The sequence below is a fragment of the Macaca mulatta genome, chromosome 2 (assembly GCF_049350105.2).
Source record: "Macaca mulatta isolate MMU2019108-1 chromosome 2, T2T-MMU8v2.0, whole genome shotgun sequence".
In the NCBI taxonomy this organism is placed as follows: Eukaryota; Metazoa; Chordata; class Mammalia; order Primates; family Cercopithecidae; genus Macaca; species Macaca mulatta.
The window spans coordinates 106,102,386-106,128,078 of record NC_133407.1 but is presented as its reverse complement, the minus strand read 5'-3'; the positions used below and the strand labels follow the sequence as shown (position 1 = coordinate 106,128,078).

General features: G+C 44.7%; 1 protein-coding gene across 5 annotated transcripts in view; it reads left to right on the top strand.

The window, feature by feature from the left end:
• The first annotated feature begins 4,828 nt into the window (after positions 1 to 4,828).
• The window catches only part of CCDC13 (coiled-coil domain containing 13), a 69,101-nt gene continuing 48,236 nt past the window's right edge, over positions 4,829 to 25,693 (top strand). For all 5 annotated transcript variants that reach the window (XM_015131236.3, XM_077992244.1, XM_015131234.3 and 2 more), the window contains exons 1-5: positions 4,829 to 4,913; positions 18,416 to 18,642; positions 19,855 to 20,003; positions 24,397 to 24,539; positions 25,088 to 25,177. In XM_015131236.3, coding sequence (XP_014986722.3) covers positions 18,422 to 18,642; positions 19,855 to 20,003; positions 24,397 to 24,539; positions 25,088 to 25,177 — 603 coding nt within the window. In that variant the 5' untranslated portion in view covers positions 4,829 to 4,913; positions 18,416 to 18,421. The remainder of the gene's footprint in view (positions 4,914 to 18,415; positions 18,643 to 19,854; positions 20,004 to 24,396; positions 24,540 to 25,087; positions 25,178 to 25,693) is intronic.

The window sequence follows — 25,693 nt, the reverse complement described above, 5'->3', positions numbered from 1 at the left end:
ATCCACCTCTAAAATCTTTTCATCAGCCCAAACAGAAACTCCATGCTCTGTAAGAATAACTTTTGGTTGGATGCGGTGGCTCCCACTTGTAATCCTAGCACTTTGGGAGGTCTACACAATTCACTTGAGCCAGGAGTTTGAGACCAACCTGGGCAACATGGCGAAACACCATCTCTACAAAAAATACAAAAATTAACTTGGTGTGGTGGTGCGAGCCTGTGGTCTCAACTACTTGGGATGCTGAGGTGGGAAAATCAGCTGAGCCCAGGTGGTCGAGGCTGTAGTGAGCTGTCATTGTGCCACTGCATTCCAGCCTTGGTGACAGAGTGAGACCCTGTCTCAAAAACAAACAAAAATCCCAAAACCTCTCTACTTCCCCGCTTCTTCCACTCCCTAGCATCCTCTATCCTACTTTCTGTCTCTATGAATTTGTTCATTCTAGGTACCTAATATACGTGGAATCATACAATATTTGCCATTTCGTGTCTGGCTTATTTCACGTAGCATAATGTTTTCAAGGTTCATCCAGAATTCAGAATTTCATTCTTTTCTAAGGCTGAATATTCCATGGAGTATATATACCACATTTTGTTTATCCATTCATCTGTTGAAGGTTGCTTGGGTTGTTTCTACCTTCTGGCTATCGTGAATAATGCTGCTATGAACATTGGCGTACAATTATCTGTTTGAGTCCCTTCTTTATTTTTTATTATTATTTTTTTTTTGTAGAGACGAGGTCTCGCTATGTTGACCAGGCTGATCTCGAGTTCCTGGCCTCAAGCAGTCCTGTACCTCAGCCTCCCAAAGGGTTGGGATTACAGGAATGAGCTACTGTGTCTGGCCAAATCCCTTCTTTCAAATCTTTTGGGCATATACTTAGAAGTGGAATTGTAAATCATATGGTAATTCAATGTTTAACTTTTTGAGGAACCGCCAAACTGTTTTCTACAGTGGATATACCATTTTACATTCCCACCGGCCATGCATAAGGGTTCCAAATTCTTCACATCCTGGCAAACACTTGTTGTTTTCCATCTTTTGGATAATATCCATCCTAATGGGTGTGAAATGGTATCTCGTGGTTTTGGTTTGCATTTCTCTAATGGTTAGTGATGTTGGGCATGTTTTCATGTGCTTATTTGCCATTTGTATATCTTTGGATTAATGTCTATTGAAGTTCTTTACCCATTTTTGAATTGGGTTTTGTTGAAATAGCTAATCTGATTTTTGACAAAGGTGCAAAAGCAATTCAATGGAGGAAGCACAGCCTTCCAACAAATGGTGCTGGACCAACTGGACATCATAGGCAAAAAAAGCAAAAAAGAAACTTGACCTAAATTTCATACCTTTATATAAAAATTACAACAAAATAAATCATGGCCATAAAACTCTTAACACTTATAAAAATGGGGGGAAATCTTTGGGACCCAGGGCTAGGCAAAGAGTTTTAGACTTGACATCAAAAGCACAATCCACAAAAGAAGGAATTGATAAATAAATTGGACCTTGTCAAAATCAAAGCCTTTTGTTCTGTGAAAGCCCAAGTGAAGAGGATTAAAAGATGAACTACAGATTCGGAGAAAGTATTTGCAAACCACATATCAAACAATGGACTAGTATATAGAATATATAAAGAATTCTCAAAACTCGACAGTTAGAAATTGGGCAAAAGAGATGAACACACACTTCACCAAAGAAAATATACAGATGACAAATAAGCACATGAAAAAGAGGTTCAATATCATTATCTGTCATGTACATTAGAACCACAATGAGATATCACTACACACCTATTAAAACGACTAAAATAAAAATAGTGACAACATCAAATGCTGGCAAGGATGTGGAGAAATTGGATCACTTAAACATTTCTGGTAAGAATGTAAAGTGGAACAGTCACTCTAGAAAACAGCTTTGGCAATTTCTTCTAAAACTAGATATGCAGTTACCTTACTACACAGCATTTGCACTCTTGGGCATTTATTCCATAGGAATGAAAAGTTATGTTCACATAAAAACTTATATATGAATGTTTATAGCAGCTGAATCATAATTGCTCCTAACTGGAAACAAGCCAGATGTCTTTTAGTGAGTAAATGGTTAAACTGGTACATTCATACTAGAACTACTCAGCAATAAAAAGGAATGGATTATTGATACACACAACAACTTGGATTAATCTCCAAGGAACTGTTCTGAGTAAAAAAAAAAAAAAAAAAAATCCATCCTAAAAAGTCTACATGCTGCGTTATTTCATTTATATAACATTTTTTATATGACAAAATTTTAGAAATAGAGGACAGACTGGTGGTTATAAAGGGTTAGGGACTAGGACAGGAGGAAGGAGGGAAGTGTATATAGTTATAAAAGCACAACAGAGTTCCTTGTGATAGTAAGTATTTGGTATCTTTTTTTTTTTTTTTTCTTTTGAGACAGAGTCTCACTCTGTCACCCAGGCTGGAGTGTAATGGCACGATCTCAGCTCGCTGCAACCTCTACTTCCTGAGTTCAAGCGATTCTCATGCCTCAGCCTCCCAAGTAGCTGGGATTACAGGCAAGCACCACCATCCCTGGCTAATTTTTGTTATTTTTAGTAGAGATAGGATTTTGCCATGTTGTCCAGGCTGGTCTTGAACTCCTGGCCTCAATCTGCCCACCTCAGCATCCCAAAGTGCTGGGATTATAGGCGTGCATGAGCCACTGTGCCCGGCCAGTATTTGGTATCTTGATGGCTGTGGATACACAAACTGACACATGATAAATCAAAAGAAAAGTACAGTTAAATTGGAGAAATCTAAGAGGAGTAGGTTGTATCGATATCAATATCCTGGTTGTAATATTATACTAAAGTTCTGCAAATATTATCATTGTGGGAAACTGGAAAAGTATACAGGGGTCTCTATTATTTCTTACAACTGCATGTGATTCTATAACAATCTCAATACAATTTCAAATTAAAAAGCAAACAAAATACAAGAGCAGTGTCCTACAGATACTTCTGGTTAGAGAAACAAAGTGGGCTGGAATTAATGAACATCTGTATACTCTACATGAGGAAATACTGGTGACCCAGATTGGATTCTCCAGCTTCTTGGATGATAAAATGTCAAGCTTATAAACTAAAGAAAATTCTCAAGAGAATTTTGGGCAGAAAAAAGATGGCATGAGAGCCTTACTGGTGACAGTGGAAAAGTAACAAATCTAGAGGAAAATCATCCCTGGGTTTGAAAAAATGGGTTACTGCAAAAATGATATCCTTGTCAAAAATAATCCTTGGATTGCTGGAGCAAATGTTACCCCCTTTCCCAAACTTTTTAATACATACATTCTAGAACGTCTGTTCTGAAATTCTCCTGCATCCCTAATTTTCTCACAGCATGGTCTTACTTTAATGAAAACCTGGCTTTCTGCTAGGAACCATGCTTTCCAGAAGCCCTCTAAGTAGACCTGGCTATTCCTTTTCCTATGCCACATAGTCCTATCGTGGTCATGAGGCAAACGAATGATACTCCCCACTACACACACCATATAAAAAGACCCTAATCCTTTGGGGCTCACATCTACTTGAATCCTACTCTTTATCTTGTCTCTTTGCTGCCACCTGTATATTTATAGGTCTCCCACCCTCAGGTCACTAGGCAGAAACTGGAGACGAATGGAAAAGATCCGTTTTTCCTGTATCAGAAAACTTCGGGTTTACACTTGCAGTGCTGATGGCAGTCTAGTGCCATATCTTATGTATGCATGTCTATGGGATGGGTATTCATTCACCTTATGAGGAAAAAAAATAGAAAAACAACTACCAAGATTTTCAAATTATGAAGGCCTGGATAAATATTTGACCAGGCGCGGTGGCTCACGCCTGTAATCCCAGCACTTTGGGAGGCCAAGGCGGGCGGATCACCTGAGGTCAGGAGTTCAAGACCAGCCTGGTCAACATGGTGAAACCCCGTCTGTACTAAAAATAAAAAAATTAGCCGGGTGTGGTGGCGGGTGCCTGTAATCCCAGCTACTCGCAAGATTGAGGCAGGATAATCGCTTGAACCTGGGTGGTGGAGGTTGCAATAAGCCGAGATCACGCCACTGCACTCCAGCCTGGGCGACACAGCGAGACTCTGTAGATAGATTAGATAGATAGATAGATAGATAGATAGATAGATAGATAGATAGACAGACAGACAGACAGACTCCCTTGAACCATCTTTCCTAGAAATTTGCCTCCCACCCCCATATTGCCCTGAAATATAGTAATGTCTTAAATTGGAAGGTGCAGTTAAAAAAAAAAAATGCAAGTGTTTTCCTCTGTGAAAATAAACGCTGTTCATTATTTTAAAAATCCTTTAAAGTGTAAAAATAAACACAGCACTGCTATTCTACCGGCCAAATATAACCACTTTTAATACTTCTATTTCGGTATTGTTTTAGTGCCAGGTTTGAAATAAACGCAACTTTATTTATTTAGCATTGCTATATTGCGTCCTGCTTCCTTCACTCACCATCGTAACATGGCCTTTCCCCACACTGTTTCACATTTTTCAAATATATCTGAACGGCTACTTTAAATTTCATGGTGAGATCGTTCGCTGTTTAACTCCCCAGCAGGAGAGAGGAATGGGCATCTCTGTACAGAACGTTTGGTCCACAAAACTTTCTAAAAAATATACTCCAGAAGATTTAAAATCTCCAACGCACTCGAGACGGTGCCCCTTTGAATCCAGCCCAGCGCGCCCTCAGCGCCTCTGTCACTTTCAGAACTCTTGGCGCCCCCTCGGCCCCCGTAGAGACGCGTTGAAAACGCGCGAGTGACGTCGCTGGTTTCCCTGGTGACAGTTGCCCGGGCAGCGCGTGCCGGCGTCCAGAGGAGGTGACCTAGCCGCTGCAGTCCGAGAAGAGAGAAGTGGAGAGAGACCGCTGTAAGTGCCGGGGAGGGCGGAAGGGCCGGGCCGGAGCCAGGAGGGAGCCCGCAGCCGCCGGGGGCGCGGACCCGATACTGAGCGCAACCCTAGCCCCAGCGTGCTGCCACTGGCCGGGCGCCGGGCGCCCGCGAGGACTCCCTCTTGGTCTTTTGAATCTTCACACACAGCCCTCTTCTTCCCCAGGAAGACGCTTATTTTCCATGCAGTACATGGGTTAGTGAGGCGCGGAGGGTGGGTCGCCTGCCCCAAAGTCATAGCGTAGATGGCACAGTCAGAACTCGAACTCAGGTCCGCCTGACAAGCGCTGTCTGTTGGGCCTCTGCCGGAGTGCCCTCTCGCACCGCACTGAGATGGGACCCGGCGGCGTGCACTTCCCTCTCCCAGTTCCCCTTCCAGGCCCAGCCCCCACAGGACTGCTAGGGGACTCGCAAGAGGGAGTTCCCCTCCACGCGCGGACTCCAGCCCGGAGAACCAGAGCATCACCCCGCTCCCATCCCAAACCCATCCCTACGTAGATGCTAGCAGCGTATAGGGCGCCAAACTAGGCATCTGTGGGCGGCTCCCCTACACCTCCAGGCCTTCAGGCTGTTGTTGAGAATACTCGAAAAGAACACAGTAAAAGAAAAGAAGAAAGTGAACCCGGGAGGTGGAGCTTGCAGTGAGCCGAGATCGCGCCACTGCACTCCAGCCTGGGGGACAGAGCGAGAGTCCGTCTCAAAAAAAAAAAAAAAAGAAAGAAAGAAAGAAAAAAAAAAAAAGAAAAGAAGAAAGAGAAGGAGAGAGGAAGAGAAAAACAATGAAAGAAAGTGGCAGGCCAATGGGGCAAGGGGTCTCAGTCCTTTCTCACTGGTCCCTGTCACCTATGCACTCAACAGCCTGTGGGATCTTGCTGCCTCATAGGACTCCCGAGTGGGTGCCACTCTTCCCACTCCCTGGCTCTAAATCCTACTTGAGCCAAGAGTTCTTTCCATACAGCTCTAGCCTTTATTTTATTATTTTTGATTATTATTACTGGTTTTTCTTTTTAGACGGAGTCTCGCTCTATTGCGCAGGCTGGAGTGCAGTGGCGCGATCTCGGCCCACTGCAAACTCTGCCTCCCGGGTTCAAGCGATTCTTCTGCCTCGAGTTCTTGAGGAGCTGGGATTACAGGCACCCGCCACCATGCCTGGCTAATTTTGGTACTTTTCCTAGAGACGGGTTTTCACCATGTTGGCCAGGCTGGTCTCGAACTCCTGACCTCAGGTGATCCGCCCACCTCAGCCTCCCAAAGTCCTGGGATTACAGGCATGAGCCACTGCGCCCGGCTTAGCCTTTACTTTTAAAAGAAAATTAATAGACTTAAAGCAGATTTCCGGAAGCATTGAACAAAAAACTTTTCCTTTATACATTCCATATTCCCGTTTCCTCTGTTGTTAACATCTTCCACATTGCATTGGTGTGGTACATTTGTTATCGTTGATACAACTATATTGGTATGTTATTACTAACTAAGTCCATAGTTTACGTTAGAGTTCATTTGTTGTTGTTGTTGTGTTGTTGTTATTGTTGTTTTGAGACAGTCTCACTTTGTCACCCAGGCTGGAGTGCAGTGGCCTGATCATGGCTCACTGTAGCCTGGAATCTCTGGGCTCAAGCAGTCCTCCCACCTTAGCCTCCTGAGTAGCTGGGAACACAGGCACATGCCACCATGCCCGGCTAATTTTTTTATTTTTTGTAGAGATATGGTCTTGCTATGTTGCCCAAGTTGGTCTCAAACTCCTGGCCTCAAGTGGTCCTCCCATCTTGGCTAGTCCTAGAGTGTTGAGATTACAGCTGTGAGTCACCACACCTGGCCAGCATTCATTGCTTTAGGTTGTACAGGTCTACAAGTTTTGCTAAATGTTTAATGCTATGTATCCACCATTAAAGTATACAGAACAGTTTCACCTCCCTAAAAACCTCCTAGGCTTTACTGTTCATTCCTCCTTCCCACCAACCCCTGGAAACCACTGATATTTTTCATTTAGAAGGGATTTACAACCACTGATATCTTTTACTTCTCTGTAATTTTGCCTTTTCCAGAATATTATACAGTTTGAAATTATATAGTACGTAGCCTTTTCAGACTGGCTTCTTCACTTAGCAATATACATTTAGGTTTCTTTCATGTCTTTTTGTGGCTTGATAGCTCATTTCTTTTCATCACTCAATAATATTCCCTGATATGAGTGTACCAGGTTATCTGTTCACCTGTTGAAGTACATCTTGTTTTTTTCTGATGTTTGGTAATTATGAATAAAGCTATGAACATTTCATGTGCAGGTTTTTGTGTGGCTATATTGTTCAACTCATTTGGATAAATATGATTACTGGATCACGGGGCAAAACTATGTTTAGCTTTGAAAAAGACTACCCAATTGTCTTGCAAAGTGGCTTTTCCATTTTGCATCCCCACCAGCAATAAATGGAAATTCTTGTTGCTTCACATTCTTGCCGCTTCACATTCTTGCCATCATTTGATGTTGTCAATGTTTTGGATTCTAGCCATTCTAATAGGTGTGTAATGGTATCTCATTTTTGTTTTAATTTGCAATTTCCTAATTATATATGATGCTGAACATCTTTTCATGTCTATTTGCCATCCGCGTTTCTTTTTTGTTGAGGAGTTTGTTCAGATCTTTTGCCCGCTTTTTAAATTATTATTATTATTATTTTTTTTTTTTGAGATGGAGTTTCACTCTTATCCCCCAGACTGGAGTGCAATGGCATGATCTCGGCTCACTGCAACCTCCACCTCCCAGGTCAAGCAATTCTCCTGCTTCAGCCTCCTGAGTAGCTGGGATTACAGGCTCCTGTCACCACGCCCAGCTAATTTTTATATTTTTAGTAGACACAGGGTTTCACCATGTTGGCCAGACTGGTCTCGAACTGCCGACCTCAGGTGATCCACCCACCTCGGCCTCCCAAAGTTCTGGGATTACAGGCATGAGCCACACCCTGACCTTGCCCACTTTTTAACTGGAGTATTTTCTTATTATTAAGTTATCAGAATTCTTTGTATATTTTGGATATAGTCGTTTGTCAAATATGTGTCTGGCAGGTTTTCTTCCAGTCTCTATGGCTTCTCTTTTCTTTCATTTTATTGTTTTTTATTTTTTTTTATTTTTTGAGTCTTGCTTTGTAGCCCAGGCTGGAGTGCAGTGGATGGAGTGATCTCAGCTTACTGCAACCTCCACCTCCCAGGTTCAAGGGATTCTCCTGCCTCGGCCTCCCGAGTAGCTGGGATTAGAGATGTGCGCCACCACGCCTAGCTAATGTTTGTATTTTTAGTAGAGACAGGGTTTCACCGTGTTGGCCAGGCTGGTCTTAAACTCCTGACCTCAGGTGATCCGCCTGCCTCAGCCTCCCAAAGTGCTGGGATTACAGGCATGAACCACCGCTCCCGGCCTCTTCATTTTCTCAGAGTTTTATGTTTCTCCTAGTATAGATCTTACACATATTTTGTAAGATTTATTCCTAAGTATTTCAATGTTTATGTTAATATATATGGCATTGCATTTTTAACTTGAGTTTTCCATTGCTTATTGCTAGTATGTGGGAAACCATTTGACTTCTGTATATTAACCTTACTTCTTGCAACCTTGCTGCAATCACTTATAAGTTCCAGGAGTTTTTTTTGTTTTTTTTTTAAATAGATTCTTTGAGATTTTCTGCATAGACAATCAGTCATCTGCAACCAAGGCAATTTTTTTTTTTTTTTTTTTTTGAGACGGAGTCTTGCTCTGTCACCCAGGCTGGAGTGCAGTGGCCGGATCTCAGCTCACTGCAAGCTCCGCCTCCCGGGTTTACGCCATTCTCCTGCCTCAGCCTCCCGAGTAGCTGGGACTACAGGCGCCCGCCACCTCGCCCGGCTATTTTTTTGTATTTTTTAGTAGAGACGGGGTTTCACCGTGTTAGCCGGGATCGTCTCTCGATCTCCTGACCTCGTGATCCGCCCGTCTCGGCCTCCCAAAGTGCTGGGATTACAGGCTTGAGCCACCGCGCCCGGCCAACCAAGGCAATTTTATTTCTTCCTTTCCAAAATATGTATCTTTTGTTTCCTTTTCTTGGCTTATTCCATTAGGTAGAACTTCTAGTATGATGCCGAATGAGAGTGGAGAGAAGGGACGTCTTGCCATGTTCCCAGTTTTAGGGGGAAAGCGTGTAGTTTCTCACCGCTAAGTATGATGGTAGCTGTGTGTTTTTTGTAGATATTCTTTTTTTTTTTTTTTTTTTTTTTTTTTTTTGAGACGGAGTCTCGCTCTGTCGCCCAGGCTGGAGTGCAGTGGCCGGATCTCAGCTCACTGCAAGCTCCGCCTCCCGGGTTCACGCCATTCTCCTGCCTCAGCCTCCCGAGTAGCTGGGACTACAGGCGCCCGCCACCTCGCCCGGCTAGTTTTGATATTCTTAATCAAATTGAAGAAGTTCCCTTCTATTCCTAGTTTACTTAGAGTTTTTATCATGAATGAGCACTGGATTTTGTCAAATGCTTTTTCTGTGTCTATTAATATGATTGTGTGACTTTTCTTCTTTAGCCTGCTGATGTGATAGGTTTACGTTAATTGATTTTCTAATGTTAAACCAGCCTTGCATACCTAAAGTAACTCCTATTTGGTCATGTGGTATAATTTTTCAAATACATTGTTGGATTCAATTTGCTAATATTCTTGGAGAGGAAGTTTTTTTTTTTTTTTTGAGACAGGATCTAGCTCTTTCGCCCAGGCTGGAGTGCAGTGGCGCAATCATGGCTCACTGCAGTGAGAGGAAGGTTTGAGAATTACCTTCCTTCCTTTCACTTGACTGGCCAGTCGAACTCTTTCTTTGCTGCAAAACTGGCTGTTTTCCATGTATTGGTTTTCTGGACAGCAGGCAAGATAAACCTGTCAGGCTGTTACTTGCTTCCAGCTGCCTCTTCTTCCTCTTCCTTCTCCTTCCCTCTCTCCCACCTCGTCACTCTGCACCTTCTCCTCATGCTGCTTTGTTCATACTCTAGGTTTCAACTACCTGAGGCTCCAGCTCAGACTTCCCTTCTGAACCCGAGACCCACTCAGCATCTCAGCCAGCCAGCTGCCCATCCAGCACTCAAAGTCCACCACCTTGTCTGCAGCGTGGAAAACTGCTTCTCTGTCAGGGCCTGCTATCCCCCCAATCACTCAAACCCAAACCACCTAGGTTTCTCCCCTCTCCTTCTCCGCATAGCTGCCTTCAGTCCCTTCCATTTGGCAGCAATTCCTGTTCCCCCTTCTCCATCTCCACTGCTGCAGTTTTGATTTAGGCCCACATGGCTTCCCAGAGACCCCCTCCTAACTAGGCCCTTTGCCTCCAGCTCTGCGGAAGGCAAAGGTGATCCTGTGTACACCCTCTGAACATCCCCAACACCTCAAGATAAAGTCCAGGCTCCTTAGCTGGGCAGATCAGACCCTCCTTCTGGTGCCTCCCCAAATGTGCCCTGCCCTCTGGCCATTCTGAACCCTTCATAGTTCCCCACACTCATCACATTCTCTGCACATGCTCTTCCGGCAGGAAAGCCCTCTGCCCCCTACTCAGGCACCATCCCTTTCCCACCCAGGCCAATTTCTTCTGCGTTCAACTTCAAATTGACTGAGATGCCTGTCTCTCCTGTAGCCTCTCTCTTCCCAGACAGCCTCTCAGAGCAATTAATACCTCTCATTCTCAAACCAGCTTAATGTTAGGCGTACCTGGGAAGCTTTAAAGATACAAAAATAGCCGGGCATAGTGGTACACGCCTGTAGTCCCAGCTACTCAGGAAGCTGAGGCAGGAGAATCGCTTGAACCCAGGAGGCAGAGGTTGCTGTGAGCTGAGATCATGCCATTGCACTCCAGCCTGGGCAACAAGAGCAAAACTCCATCTCAAAAAAATAAAAATAAAAATAGACACCCTGGCCACAGCCCAGATCAATTAATTCCAAATCTCCACTGGCCTCATGAATAGCACAGATTAGATACTAACACTCTGGGGGCCGGTCTGGACCATAGGTGTCCTCTCAGTGCAGACGTTGCTGTCTATCCCAGAGGCTTCACTGGGCCAAGAACACCACTTTTCATACAGTGATAATGATAATTATTTCCATGCATTCTTTCACTTAATCTCACAACCTCCCTGTGAAGTTCGTAAGTATCAGAGTCCCATTTTACAAATGGGAAACGAAAGCAAAGAGGTTAAGTAATTTGCCTGGGGCACAGTATACATTCAATGAGTACCAGTTCCTCAGTGAATTCAAGTGCAAATTGAGAGTGGAAAAGGAGAAAAGCTTTACAAGTTACTGTATTCATTCATTCAGTGATAATTCTACAAACATCAGTTGAAGGCCTGTTCTGGGCAAGATGCTGAGAATTAGCAAATAAGATATTAGGACCCCTGCCCTTAAGAGGTTTCTTTGTAAAGGGAAGTAATATAAATAAAATAATAGATAATTATAATACACTGAGGTTAAGTTTAGTGATCAAGAGGTGCCCTAGGGATTCTGGGAGTCCACAGGGTACCCTGAGGGGAATCCTAGAGGCTAACTGGGAGTTAGTGGGAAAGTAAAGGGCTGGGATGGGGAGGCCTGGGAGGAAGGCCTCCCAGGTAGAGGGAGTGCCTGAAGCCTGCCTGAGATGCCACCAGGCTTAATCCTCAACAGGAGCCACAAACCCAAAGCATCTGCTGTGGCTGATGGGAAATAAAAGTGAATTCAGCAGGTTTAAGAGAAAGAACAACATTTATGTGCAGTGATAATGGGCAGCTGATGAGCCAGCTGCAGCATCTGGAAGTGGCAGGGATGGTGGTTTAATGGAAAGAACATATTGTGCACCAAAGGAACTCTGCATAGCAGCTGCTGTCCATGTGGAACTATGGGCCCAGCATTGCCAGATCTGTAAACTTTTATAAGAGAAGCTGGTGTAAACCAAACATAAAATTCAGAGGTCCCCCAACCATCTGAATGGATTTCCTTCTCAGCCAGTACACTGAAGTTAACCTGAAAGACCAGTTCAGGCCTTGATGGGAAGCGGCGGGTGGGACACGCCTCATTATGCCCTCCTCCCTTCTGGAATTCAGGAGAAGTTGACCAACGTTTAATTAACATCAACACAGACCTTAAGTCTGATAAGAAACATTTACAATCTATTATCTCCGAAGCCTGCTACCTGGAGGCTTCATTTGCATGATCAAATGATCTTATTCTAACCCAGACATTCCTTTCTATTTATAGTAACTCTTTGAACCAATTGCCAATCAGAAAAATTTTAAATCTATCTATGACCTGGAAGCTCCCCTCTCCCAACCTTGGAGTTGTTCTGCTTTTCTGGACCAAATCAATATATATCTTATTTTTTATTTTTATTTTTATTTTTTTTGAGACGGAGTCTCGCTCTGTCGCCCAGGCTGGAGTGCAGTGGCCGGGTCTCAGCTCACTGCAAGCTCCGCCTCCCGGGTTCACGCCATTCTCCTGCCTCAGCCTCCGGAGTAGCTGGGACTACAGGCGCCCGCCACCTCGCCCGGCTAGTTTTTTGTATTTTTAGTAGAGACGGGGTTTCACCATGTTAGCCAGGATGGTCTCGATCTCCTGACCTTGTGATCCGCCCGTCTAGGCCTCCCAAAGTGCTGGGATTACAGGCTTGAGCCACCGCGCCCGGCCTATATCTTAAATGTATTTGATTGATGTCTCAGGTCTGCTTGAAATGTATAAAACCAAGGTGTGCCCTGACCACCTTGGGCACATGGTCTCAGGATCTCCTGAGGGCTGTGTCACAGGCCATGATCACTCATATTTGACTCAGAATAAATCTCTTCAGACTGGGCGAGGTGGCTTACACCTGTGATCCCAGCATTTTGGGAGGCTGAGGCGGGCAGATCACTTAAGGTCAGGAGTTCAAGACCAGCCTGGCTAACATGGTGAAACCATGTCTCTACAAAAACATACAAAAATTATCCGGGTGTGGTGGTGCATGCCTATAGTCCCAGCAACTCAGAAGGCTGAGGCAGGAGAATTGCTTGAGCCCAGGAGGCGGAGGTTGCAGTGAGTCAAGATTGCGCCACTGCACTCTAGCCTGGGTGACAGAGCGAGACTTAGTCTAAAAAAAAAAAAAAAAAAAAAAGAGTACTTCTCTTCAAATATTTTACAGAGTTAGACTGCTTTTGTTGACACTGGAAATCTGATATTGAAATTGCAATTATTTGAATGTCTGTGAGAGCCAAACAAAAATGTCTGTGGGATGTGTTAAACTAACTATAGCCTAAAGCTGCTTTCTTATATATTCTAAGTTCAGCCTAAAGGTTTCTCTGTACATAGTAAACTGTAACCTAACTAGATATTTCAACAGACTGTAACCTACTCTTGTACAAGTCACAGAGTTTCAGCCAATCACAGGCAGCCAGCTATTCAAATTGTATTCAAAAAAGGCAAACAGCCAGCTGTAATCAGTTCAGTTGTTTCTGTACCTCACTTGTGCTTTCTGTTTATCACTTTCCTTTTTCTGTTCATAAATCTTATTCAACTAGGTGGCAGCCCAGGAGTCACTCCTAATCTATTCTGGTTCTGGGGGCTGCTAGACTTGTGAATCATTCTTTGCTCAATTAAATTCTGTTGAATTTGATTTGTTTAAAGTTTTTCTTTTTTTATGCTGGAGACAGGGTCTCACTGTCATCCAGGCTAGAGTGCAGTGGCGCGATCACAGCTCATTGTAGTCTCAACCTCCCGGGCTCAAGCTATGCTTCCACCTTGGCCTTCCAAAGTGCTGGAATTACAGGTGTGAGCCATCATGCCTGCCTAACGTTTGTCTTTTAACAGAGGATATAGCCTTTGGGCCAGCCATTATACTCGCATGTATTGTTTATTACAGTGAAAGAATATAGGTCAAAATCAGCAAAGAGGCACATAGGGCAGAGTCCAGGAGACACCAGGTGCAAGCTTCCGGTTGTCTTCTCCCAGTAGAGTCATGCTGACAGTACTTACTTCTACCAGAAACAATTCATGGCAACTTACATGGAGTATTGCCAGCCAGGGAATCTCCCCTGAGTCTTGGTGTCCAGGGTTTTTATTAGGAGATGGTTATATAGGTACAGTTGACCTTAGTCACTCAGTTTCCAGCCCCCTCCAGCCTACCCCACACCTGGCAATGAATCACTTTGTTAATTAACATGGACTGGAATGGTCCAAGGCCCCCAGGTGAAGAAAAACACTCTCATCGGGAAGGATGGTCCAAGGGCTCAGAGATTCTCTCTTAGGAGCCGGTCAAAGGCCAAACCTGTTTTTTGGAATGTGTGGGTGTGGACAATACAGGTTTTCTGAGTTAATTCTTTATAGTTCTCTTACTGGGCAGAGCTGCCTGGTAAGGAATTTCAACATAACACCAGCTCCTGCTTTTGTTTGACCTTTGCCAAACCCTGGGCTCAGCCCACAGCACATTAAAACCACCTGGGCAGCAGTTATCCCATCCCACACCTGGTCTCCACTCCAGACTAATTTAAATCAGATTGTCTAGGGGTGGGGCCTAGTTATCAGCATTTTTAGATTGTATCCTGGGGATTTGGTATTGAAGCAAGTTTAAGATAACTGGGTACAGGCTCTGGGACCACTCCTGTGTGAGAGATGGAGATAAGTATATTGAGAAGATACAGATAGAGCAGTTGAGGCTGTTTGGGCAGGTAGAGTATTCCTCCTGGAGGGTCAGAAAAGGACCATGGTATTCGTGCTGGGTGTAGGAGGATCAGCAAGATTTAAGCCTTGGAGGGAGAAGGCAGTAGAGGAACAGAGGAGCAAGTCAACACAACTAGCTAGAACTTGGCATTATGAAAGGGGAAACAGGCTAGAAGGACACAGAGGCCACATCCAAAGCACTTAAAGACATTGGACTTGGCTTTGTGGCTAAGGGGCATCTGCTGAAGCTTTTGCACAGGAGTCTGTCAGACTCAGAACTGTGGTTTAGAGAAACTAGTCCCTCAGCAAATGTTATTCATTTGTTCCCCAAGTGTTCATTCCATGCCGGCTACATACCAGGCCCTGCTATAGGCACTGAGGATACAGCAGTGAACAACACACAGTGCCTGCCATCGTGAAGCTGGTGGGGAGGGAGAGAGGCAGTCAACAAGTAAGCAAATCAAAATATAATGTGTCAGGTGACTGTCAGTGCCATGGTGGAAGACGAAACAGGGCAAAGGCATGGGGAGTGAGGGCAGGGATGCCTTCTACAATAGGATATGAGGAGACCTCTGTGATAAGGTGACATTTGAGAGGAAGTAGGTAAGGTGGATGTCTGGGGGAAAGGCATTCCTGGGAGAGGTAACAGCAAGTGCAGATACCCCAAGGTGGTTATGAGCCTGGTATCAGTGGGAATGGAGACATGGGGGCAGATTTTAGGACATTTATGGAAAATAAACAAGATTTATGATCAATTGGATGATAGGTAGATGATGTGGCTTGAGGTTGGTTTAAGGCAGGGATGCTTACCACTGGCTACACTTTAAAGTCGTGAGGGGAGCTTTTAATAATTCCAGTGTCTGTGCTCTAGTATTTCATTTATGTGAAGTTCAAACAGACAAAACATCAAGAATGTATAAGAAACTGATCACTCAGTAACAGTGAGTGATTGTATTGTGAGTGTAAATTGTGTTGTCTAATACATTTTAAAATGGTCAAAAATGTGAATAGACACGTCACAAAAGAAGATATACACATGGTCAGCAAGCTCATGAAAAGATGCTCAACATAACTAGTCAGCAGAGAAATACAAATTAAAACCACATTGAGATACCATTTTATTTTTATTTTATTTTAATTCATTATTTATATTTTATTTATTTATTTATTTATTTATTTTGAGACAGAGTCTTGCTCTGTCACCCAGGTTGGAGTGCAATGGCGCAATCTTGGCTCACTGCAACCTCGCCCAGGCTGGAGTGCAATGGCTCAATCTTGGCTCACCGCAACCTCTGCCTCCCAGGTTCAAGTGATTCTCCTGCCTTAGCCTGCTGAGTAGCTGGAATTACAGGCCTGTGTCACCACACCTAGCTAATTTTTGTATTTTTAGTAGAGATGGGATTTCTTCATTTTGGCCAGGCTGGTCTCGAACTTCTGACATCAGGTGATCCACTCACCTCAGCCTCCCAAAGTATTGCGATTACAGGCATAAGCCACCATGCCCAGCCTACTTATTTATTTATTTTTTTTGAGATGGAGTTTTGCTCTTGTTGCCCAAGCTGGAGTGTAATGGCGTGATCTCGGCTCACTGCAACCTCTGCATCCTGGGTTCAAGCAATTCTCCTGCCTCAACCTCCCGAGTAGCGGGGATTATAGGCACATGCCACCATGCCTGGCTAATTTTGTATTTTTAGTAGAGATAGGATTTTATCATGTTGGTCAGGCTAGTCTCGAATTCCTGACCTCAGGTTATCCACCCACCTTGGCCTTCCAAAGTGGTGGGATTACAGGCATGAGCTACCACGCCCGGCTGAGATACCATTTTACATACTAACGAGAAAGTCTAAAATTTAGACTGACCAGACTAAATGCTGACAAGGATGGAACAACTGGGACTCCTGTACATTGCTAGTAGGAATGTAAAATGGTACAGCCACTCTGGCAAACAGTTTAGCAGTTTCTTGTGAAGTCAAACATAAATTTACCATATAAACCAGAATTTTCACTTTTAGGTATTTACCCAAGAGAAATAAAAACATACATTCACACAAATACCTTCTTATACATGAATGTTCATAATGGCTTTATTCATAATAGCCAAAACTGGAAACAGCTCAGATGTCCAATAACAGGTGAATGTATAATCAAATTGTTACTTATTTAAACAACATAATATTACTCAGTAATAAAAAGGAATGAGCTTATAATGCATGCAATGACATGGATGAATCTCAAAAAGGTAGTGCTGAGCAAAAAAGGAGCCAGACACAAAAGGCTAACTACTGTATGATTCTAGTTATATGAAATTCCAGAAAAAGCAAAACTGGAGTGAACAAAAGCAGACCATAGTTTGCCTGGGATTGGGATTGGGATTGGCAGGGAAATTGACTGCAAAAGGGCACGTGGAGGATTCTGGGGTGATGAAATGTTCTTTCATGATGGTGGCAGTGGTTTACACAGGTGAATATATTTGTCAAAACTCATTTGTACACATAAAATTGGTGGGTTTTTTTGTTTGTTTGTTTGTTTGTTTTTTTGGGACAGGGTCTCACTGTTACTTGAAATGAAATGCAATGGCACAATGATGGTTCACTGCAGCCTCCACTTCCTGGGCTCAAGCAATCTTGCCACCTCAGCCTCCTAAGTAGCTGGGACTACAGGCATGCACCACCACAGCCAATTTTTTGTAGAGATGAGGTTTCGCCATGTTACCCAGGCTGGTCTCAAACTCCTGGTCTCATGCAGTACACTAGCCTTGGCCTCCCAAAGTGCTGTGATTACAGGCATGAGCCACTGCACCCAACGTGGTATATTTTATTGTACATAAATTATCCTTTGATAGACTGACTAAAAAGAAACCAAACAAAATTTTTTTTTTTTTTTTTTTTTTTTTTTTTTTTTTTGAGACTGAGTCTGGCTCTGTCGCCCAGGCTGGAGTGCAGTGGCCGGATCTCAGCTCACTGCAAGCTCCGCCTCCCGGGTTTACGCCATTCTCCTGCCTCAGCCTCCGGAGTAGCTGGGACCACAGGCGCCCGCCACCTCGCCCGGCTAGTTTTTTGTATTTTTTAGTAGAGACGGGGTTTCACCGTGTTAGCCAGGATGGTCTCGATCTCCTGACCTTGTGATCCGCCCGTCTCAGCCTCCCAAAGTGCTGGGATTACAGGCTTGAGCCACCGTGCCCGGCTGAAACCAAAAAAAATTAATCTTCAATGGTAGCAGTCAGAATAATGATTGTCTTGGGGGATGATTCACTGGAAGGGGCACAAAGTAGCCTGCTCAGGGACTGGAAATGCCCTATACCTTGATCTGGGTGGTCACCACAGAGGTATATGTCTATGGAAAGATTCACTGAGCCGTATGGTCAGGATTTATGTACTTTATTGCATGTGAATTATACCTGAATTTAAAAAGAAAAAGAAGAAATGATGGCCAAGCCCCATTCCTAGAAACTGGGATTTAGTTGGTCTGGAAATGGTCCTAGGCATTGTTATATATGAGTTCCTAGGGGATTTTAATGTTCAACCAGAGCTGAGAGCTATTGATTTAAGGGACAGGCAAGAGTCAAGTGTTGAGTCTGAGTAATGGAGACTATTCTGATGCCATGTGCAATCTGTTGGCATGTTCAGGAATTGGGGAGGATGCTCAGCTCAACCTTGGCTTTCTAGTGATCTGAGTTGAGGATGGGCTAGTGATCTGAGTTGGGCTTCCAAGCTTCTGCATGGACATACATGCAACGCGACGCAGTAAACTTCAGGGTTGGGGCCACAGACAGGGCGGACTGTGTGCTGAGTGCTCGGTGTGGAGTTTGCTTCAGCTCAGGCTTCTTTTCTGATGCTTAGGGCAGGATGGCAGCAGATGAAGCCTCACAGAACGTTTTGCGGCTCCAGTTCAAGGCAATGCAGGAGATGCAGCACAAACGGTTACAGAAGCAGATGGAGAAAAAGAGGGAAAAAGAACTGAGCCTCAAAAGCAGAGCTGATGACCCAGAGGAGCCCTTGGAGGTCTCAGATGGCCTCAGCCTTCTCCACACAGGGGAGCCAAACTCGAAAAACAGCTTTGAGAAGAGGTAAATGCAAGTTTGAAATCTCTCAGGGGTGTGTGTGCGTGTACCACAGGAGCTATAGCAAAACTTGTAAAATGCAGCTAAAGTGATAGAAGGAAGCTTAGAGCCTTAATTATAGCTGCATTTAACAAGTTTTCATACAGCTTCTGTGGTCAATTCATTCTAAATGCTTTATAATACATATTATGATTTCTTCTTAACCCACAAATAATTTAGGAGTATAGGGTGTTTTTCTAGTTCCAAACATATGATGAGTTTTGGGTTTTCTTGTTTTATTTCTATTTTTTATTATTGATTTCTTTTTTCTTTTTTTTTTTTTTTTGAGACGGAGTCTGGCTCTGTCGCCCAGGCTGGAATGCAGTGGCCGGATCTCAGCTCACTGCAAGCTCCGCCTCCCGGGTTTACGCCATTCTCCTGCCTCAGCCTCCCGAGTAGCTGGGACTACAGGCGCCCGCCACCTCGCCCGGCTAGTTTTTTGTATTTTTTAGTAGAGACGGGGTTTCACCGTGTTAGCCAGGATGGTCTCAATCTCCTGACCTCATGATCCACCCGTCTCGGCCTCCCAAAGTGCTGGGATTACAGGCTTGAGCCACCGCGCCCGGCTTTATTATTGATTTCTAAAACAGTCACTTGCCATTAGAGAAAAGAGTCTGTGTAATGTTATTATTTAGAATTTGCTAAGATTCCCTTTATAGCCTATAATACTTTTTTTTAAGAGATAGGGTCTTGCACTGTCACCTGGGCTGGAATGCAGGATGATAACTCACTGCAGCCTCAAGATCCTGGGTTCAAGCAATCCTCCCACCTCAGCTTCTGGAGTCACTGGGATTACAGGTGTACACCACCATGCCTGGCTAATTTTTTTTTCTCTTATTTTTAGAGACAGGGTCTTTCTTTGTTGCCTAGGCTAGTCATAAACTCCTGCCTTAGCTTCCCAAAGTGCTGGGATTAGAGGCGTGAGCCATGACACCCAGCCCTGTAATATATTTTTATGCATGTTCCGTGGATGCTTAAAAGAAATATGAATTCTGAGTGGATTTTTTTTTTTTATAACTCCCTATTGAAGCCAGTTAATGAACAACATTGAAACCTTTCTTCTTTCACATGTGTGTCTGCATCTGCGTGTCCGTCTGTCCACCTAGGCAGTGGAGGACTGACCCCTGCCCACCAGGGCCTTTGCCTTGGAGGAGGATTAATTCTGCCTTTGCCTTGTAGGGTGCTTGAAGATGAGATTGAACACCTTCGAAATGAGCTCAGGGAAACAGTGGATGAGAATGGGCGATTGTATAAGCTGCTGAAGGAAAGGGACTTTGAAATCAAACACCTCAAAAAGAAAATAGAAGAGGACAGACTTGCCTTCACAGGTAGCTCTACCATTGTTGTGACAGTCCTTGTCCTGCAGTCCAGGGACTACGGACAGGGCAAACAGCAGGTTCTAGGGAGCCAAGTGCCCAAGAGAATGCCAAGGGTCAGTTTTGTTCAAGCTTGTCCAGAGGAGTCCTGGAAGTGAGGGAGAGGGTAGAGGAAAAGAGCAGCCCCAGGGAGGCCAGCCCACCAGAAAATGGGAGCACAGGGAGCAATGAGGGATTTAAAAATGGGCCAGCAGGGCCAGCAGGCAAGCATCATAGGCAGTGTTGGTGATCTAGTTGGGACTCATGGCAAGGGTTCGCCATCATGCTCGCAGCATGTTCAAGGACTGGCAGGATCCATTTCTCCTTGGTATACTGGCTCACATGTTATGTTGTGAACATAAAAAAGCCCCAGCAGCCTGCAGTGAGCTATGATCACCCCCACTGCACTGAACCCTGGGCAACAGAGTGAGATCCTGTCTTAAAAAAAAAAAAAAAAAAGGCCCCAGTAGAGCCAGGTATGAACTCTACAGCACCTGCTGTTGCTGCTCCAGAAAGGTAGATGAGACAGGGAAGTCACCTGTTCTGGGAGGATATCATGGGACCCAACCACCAACAAGGTCTGGGCTGGGCCTTGGCCCTATAAGTCTGGGCTAGACCTTAGCTGTGTTGATGGAGACCTCATGGTGGCCCCATGAATCTGGTGAGGACTTTGGCTTTGCAGGTCTGGTAATGACCTTTGATCTGTGGTTGTGAGCCAATAATCTCTGTGGTTATGAGTTTGACTTTCGCCCTGCTGATGTAGTGGGGACTTTGGACTTGATTGTCCTCTGTTATGTATACACCCATTGAGCAATTCAATGGTTAGCCAATTAAATGGCTAATAAATCAGAAAGTATTATAGATGTCACCAATCACAGAGAGCAACAGGGCTGACTCAACATCTACCAGACTACCCCTCCTTGCCTTTGAGAGTAAATGCATTTGAGGATAGGTACGTTCATAGGACCAAAGCTCTGATCAGTCAATGCTGAATTACAAAGAAAGGGGAATTTGGTATCCTAAGGACGCATGGTAGCCTAATGCACCTCCCTCCATTCTTTGACCTTTTCTGTCTGAAACAAAAAACACAAAGCCTGGCTAAGGAAGCCTACACTCTCAGCCTGGCTATGGATTCAGCTGTAGAAGGTGCTGCTTGCACTTTTGCAAGGCTGTAGAGAAGCTGATGGGCTCCAGGAGGAGCAGGAGACACATCTCCACCCAGCCGACCTGGGAAGCAGATCTGGGGTTACTCCCTCTTCCCCAGCCCCTCTCATTGTTAACTGTCTCTTGCAATCTTTGCCAAAACACAGACTTGGTCATGGCCTCATCTGACTGCCAGCCCTAAGTGTCCCTGAAAACCATTTAAATCCGGTCTTCACTCTGAAGTCATCATTCTGATTTCCATTCTCACATTTTGGAGAGAAAAATCTGACAAGCCCATTTATGTTTTTAATTTTTTTTTTTTTTTTTTTTGAGATGGAGTCTTGCTCTGTTGCCCAGACTGGAGTGCAGTGGCATGATCTTGGCTCACCACAACCTCTGCCTCCTGAGTTCAAGTGATTCTCCTGCCTCAGCCTCCTGAGTAGCTGGGATTACAGGTGTGCGCCACCACACCCAGCTAATTTTTGTATTTTTAGTAGAGACAGGATTTCACCATGTTGGCTAGGCTGGTCTCGAACTGCTGACCTTGTGATCCAACCGCCTCAGCCTCCCAAAGTCCTGTGATTACAGGCGTGAGCCACCGTGCCGGACCTCCATTTATGTTTTTAAACTGTGCTGCAAGTGACAGGCTACTGAGAGTTGATAGATGGGTTTCTTTTGGCTGGATTTTTAGTGATTGCTTTTGGGTTTTGTTTGTTTACTGTATTTTTTGTACAGTTTTTAAGTGATCTAGTGATTACAAAATACATATTACCTTTTCATAGTCTACATGTAAATAATATTTTACCACTTCAGATGGAATGTAGAAACTTTACCATCATCCAGGTCCCTTTACCTCTCCCTTTCTATTGCAGTTTTTATATGTATTATATCTATATATATTGAAAATCTCATCGGTCAGTGTTATACTTTTTGCTTTCAACTATTATACATATTTTAAAGAACCCAAAGGGAGAACTATTCTATTTAGCTGATAATTAGTATTTCTGTGTTTGCCCATCCATTGCCGCCCCCATTTATCAAGGGGTTGCAGCTTCAACAGTAGAGCTTGCCTGGAGACAAGGTTGGGAAAGAATAGGAAAAAAAAATACCCAGAGGATTTTTCCATTCTGTCCGAGCCCCACTTCCTGCTCTTTGGACTAGAAAGACCTTGTCTTGGACCTCTTTCTGATGGCCAGTTCCAGAATTTGTGCTGATTTGAGTCCTGGGAGGAAACGTACCACTGGACCATTTGTACTTCTAGGTCTGGTTTCCTTCCCCAGTAGGCTTGCTACCATTTACTTCCAGAACCCTCAGGTAGCTGCTTTACACATCCTATCCAGGCCTTTTGATTGTATTCAGCGAAAGAGACAGGGTAGAGTGTGCTTATTCCATCTTAACCAGAACCAGACCTCTGCTGAAATTGCATTTCTTTAACTGCTAGAGTTCATGATTTTCACAGTGATCCTTTGTTATCACCACCCCCGACACCCTCCTGACACACAACCTATTAAAGGAGCCAGGGAGCAAAGTGTGCCATCTTGGTGCTGAATGGGGCCTGTCTCCCTCTAGATACTCCAGGGCTCCAGGTCTGTTCTGAGCCTTTTCTCTTGGTGTGTCCTTGTCCTCTTCAGCAGACATGAGATTCCAAGGGCAGCTACTCCTAGTTGCCCCACTCACTGCCTTGCCCAGGCTGGCAGGAGCAAGCCTGGGCTGAGGTGATTTGAAAGCCATCAAGTGCCTATTTGCTTTCCACCAGTTGTCACCCTTCATCTTGTTCTGAGGCATATCATGGTCATGTTAAAAAGTAGGACTAAAAAATAGGACTGCCAGTTACTCCCTGCTACAGTGTCAGAAGTGTTCAGGAAACTTGCAGACCATCTGACCACATCTACCATTACACAGATGGGGGATTTGCACTCCAGAGGGCAAGGGACTGTCAGGGCTACCCACCTAGTCAGTGACCATGCTGGACTAGCTCCCGCTGCCTGCCTTCCACACAGCTCCCATACCATGCAACTTCCCCCACTCACATCCTCCAGTCACCTTCCACAGCCTCCTTCCCTGGCCCACTGCAATTTGCCTTCCAGCTACTCTGGAGTCCTTGATGGTCCTCAGATACTCTAAGCACATTCCACCTCCAGACCTCTGTACTTGCCATTTCCTCTGCTTAGAATGTTCTTCCTAGGTGAGAGCACTCTTCCTGGTTTGAGCCCTCACTTCATTCACTCAGGTCTCTGTTCACACATCACCTTCTCAGAGAGCCTTTCCTGGCCACTCCATCTAAAATAGCATCACCTCCCTCATTCTTACCCCCTTGCCCAGCTCCATTTTATTTCCTAGCACTTATTCCTCCTACATATTAGAATACATATTTATTTATTTGATGTTTTAAATTATCTGTCTTCCCTACTTGAATGTAAACTCCATAAGTCTTTGTTATCCACCACTGAATCCCTAATACCAAGAGGACCCAGCACTTGGTGGAAAATAAATATTTGCTAAATGAATATATGCCTTTCTATTGGGTAGGTGTTACCACCAAATTCTGTGTAAGAAGCAACCACATAATCTTAGCAGCAGTAAGCATGTATTGAGCTTAAACATCTGGGGGTTGGTTGGGGATTGGCGGATCTAGGCCAGGCTTGGCTAGGTTGGTTCCACTTTGTTCAACATGTCTCTCTTCTATTCTTGAGACCAGCCAGCCAGGTATGTTCTTCTTGTGGAGAGGGCAGAAGCAAACACAGCGAGTTTAACTGCACGAGTGGTTTTTAAACCTCTACCTTATCTGCACCTTTTCTGTTAACATGCCATTGGCCAAAGCAAGCCAAATGGTTGAGCCCAGAGTCATAGAAGGCCTAAGGGGACTACATCCTGCTCATTAGAAGGCACAGCAAAATTACAGGGATATGGATGTAATCCTATCACTGAGGATGTCATGAAGCATTGGAGTGATAAACCTAACTCTCACGGAATTAAAACTCTGCTTTCTGTTTTTATCATTTTCCTAGAACATACTGAACCTCTGAGTGGCTGCATTTCCACTCATTGGAGTTGGGTCCCAGGGCTGCTAGGTATATGATGACCCTCCTAAACTAGTGCCCCTTCATGAGCATTCATGCCAAACAGCTTTAGCTTTTAAGGCCCTGGTGCTGTTGGTGGTGGGGCATGAGTTTGATGTGTATGCCTGTGTTTTTAATTGACCTCACCATTCCTTTCATTTTAGGGACAGCTGGTGTAGCCGGAGACATGGTCGCCACCAAAATTGTGGAGCTATCAAAAAAGAACCGGCTGTTGATGGCAGAATCAGAGGGTGCAAAAACCAGGGTGAAGCAGCTGACCAATCGCATCCAGGAGCTGGAGCGGGAAGTGAGGGTCCTTGGTCATTCTCCCTCTGGAGGGGACTCCCAGCATGGGCAAGAGGGAACCTCCCTAGCTTCTCCATATGTAGCTGGAAGAGCTGAAGTTGGAAGGTTAAGAGGCTTTCTCAAGTCACGCAGTATATGGTGGTGCTGCATTTTAAATTCAATTCTGTTGCCCTCCAACAGGCTTCTTGGTGTCTCTGGCCTCATCTGTTCATCTGTAACCTGAAATCCATCATTCTTTTATGCCCCGCCTCCTAGGCTGTTGTTGGAATTTCAGGAAACAGATTATGGGTGTAGCATTATTATTTATTAAGCTGTTAGTGAACCCTTGGACTGCTTTTATAGTGCGATTAGGGAATGGGTCAGAAAATCAATTAAGCCCTCTCCATTCCAGAGCTGTTTCTAAAGGAGAATTCTTCCATTAATGATCCTAAAGTGAGCTAAAAGGACACACCACCAACATAGGTAACCACACACACAAGGCACCAGAGTGCTTTCCTTGGGCTGCACAATTGCTGAGCAGAGTATTAAGCACGAGGTTTGCTTTTTCAGCTACAGACAGCCCTGACCAGAATGTCAGCCAAGGGGGCCACCGACGCAGGAGCCAAGCCACTGAGGGCCCAGATGGGAGACAGAGCATTGGTATGAATTCTCTTCTGTGCTGGAGAGTCCGCGAGGCAGCCATGGGCCTGGGCCTCCCCTCCTCCACGGGTGTGTAGGTACCTCTACCTGGGGTCCACCCCCAACCCCCAACCGCGCTGCTGAGCCAGATGCCCATTGTCTATCATTGCTGCATCCTCAGAGCAGACATCAGAGAACAGTACCAAGTGTATGGCCTGAGGCCAAGAATGTCCTGTCGGAAGCCATGGAGGGTGTAGTAGCTCCAACTCTGTCTCCAGTAAGGAAGGCTGGGAGGAGCCTGAGAACCCTGGAACACTAGAGCCTCAGGATCAAGAGGGAAGGCCTGATCCAACTGACCTCCCACTGTCAGCCCAGCCATCTCCTGTACAGCATCCTCACTGGGGACACATCCAGCCTCCACCTTACTCCATGGTGGGACAGGGAGCTCACCACTGCCCAGTGGAATCCTGTTCTTTATGGGGCAGTTCATATTATGAACACTTTCCCTTTCATAGAGCTCCAAATCTACAGAGTAAA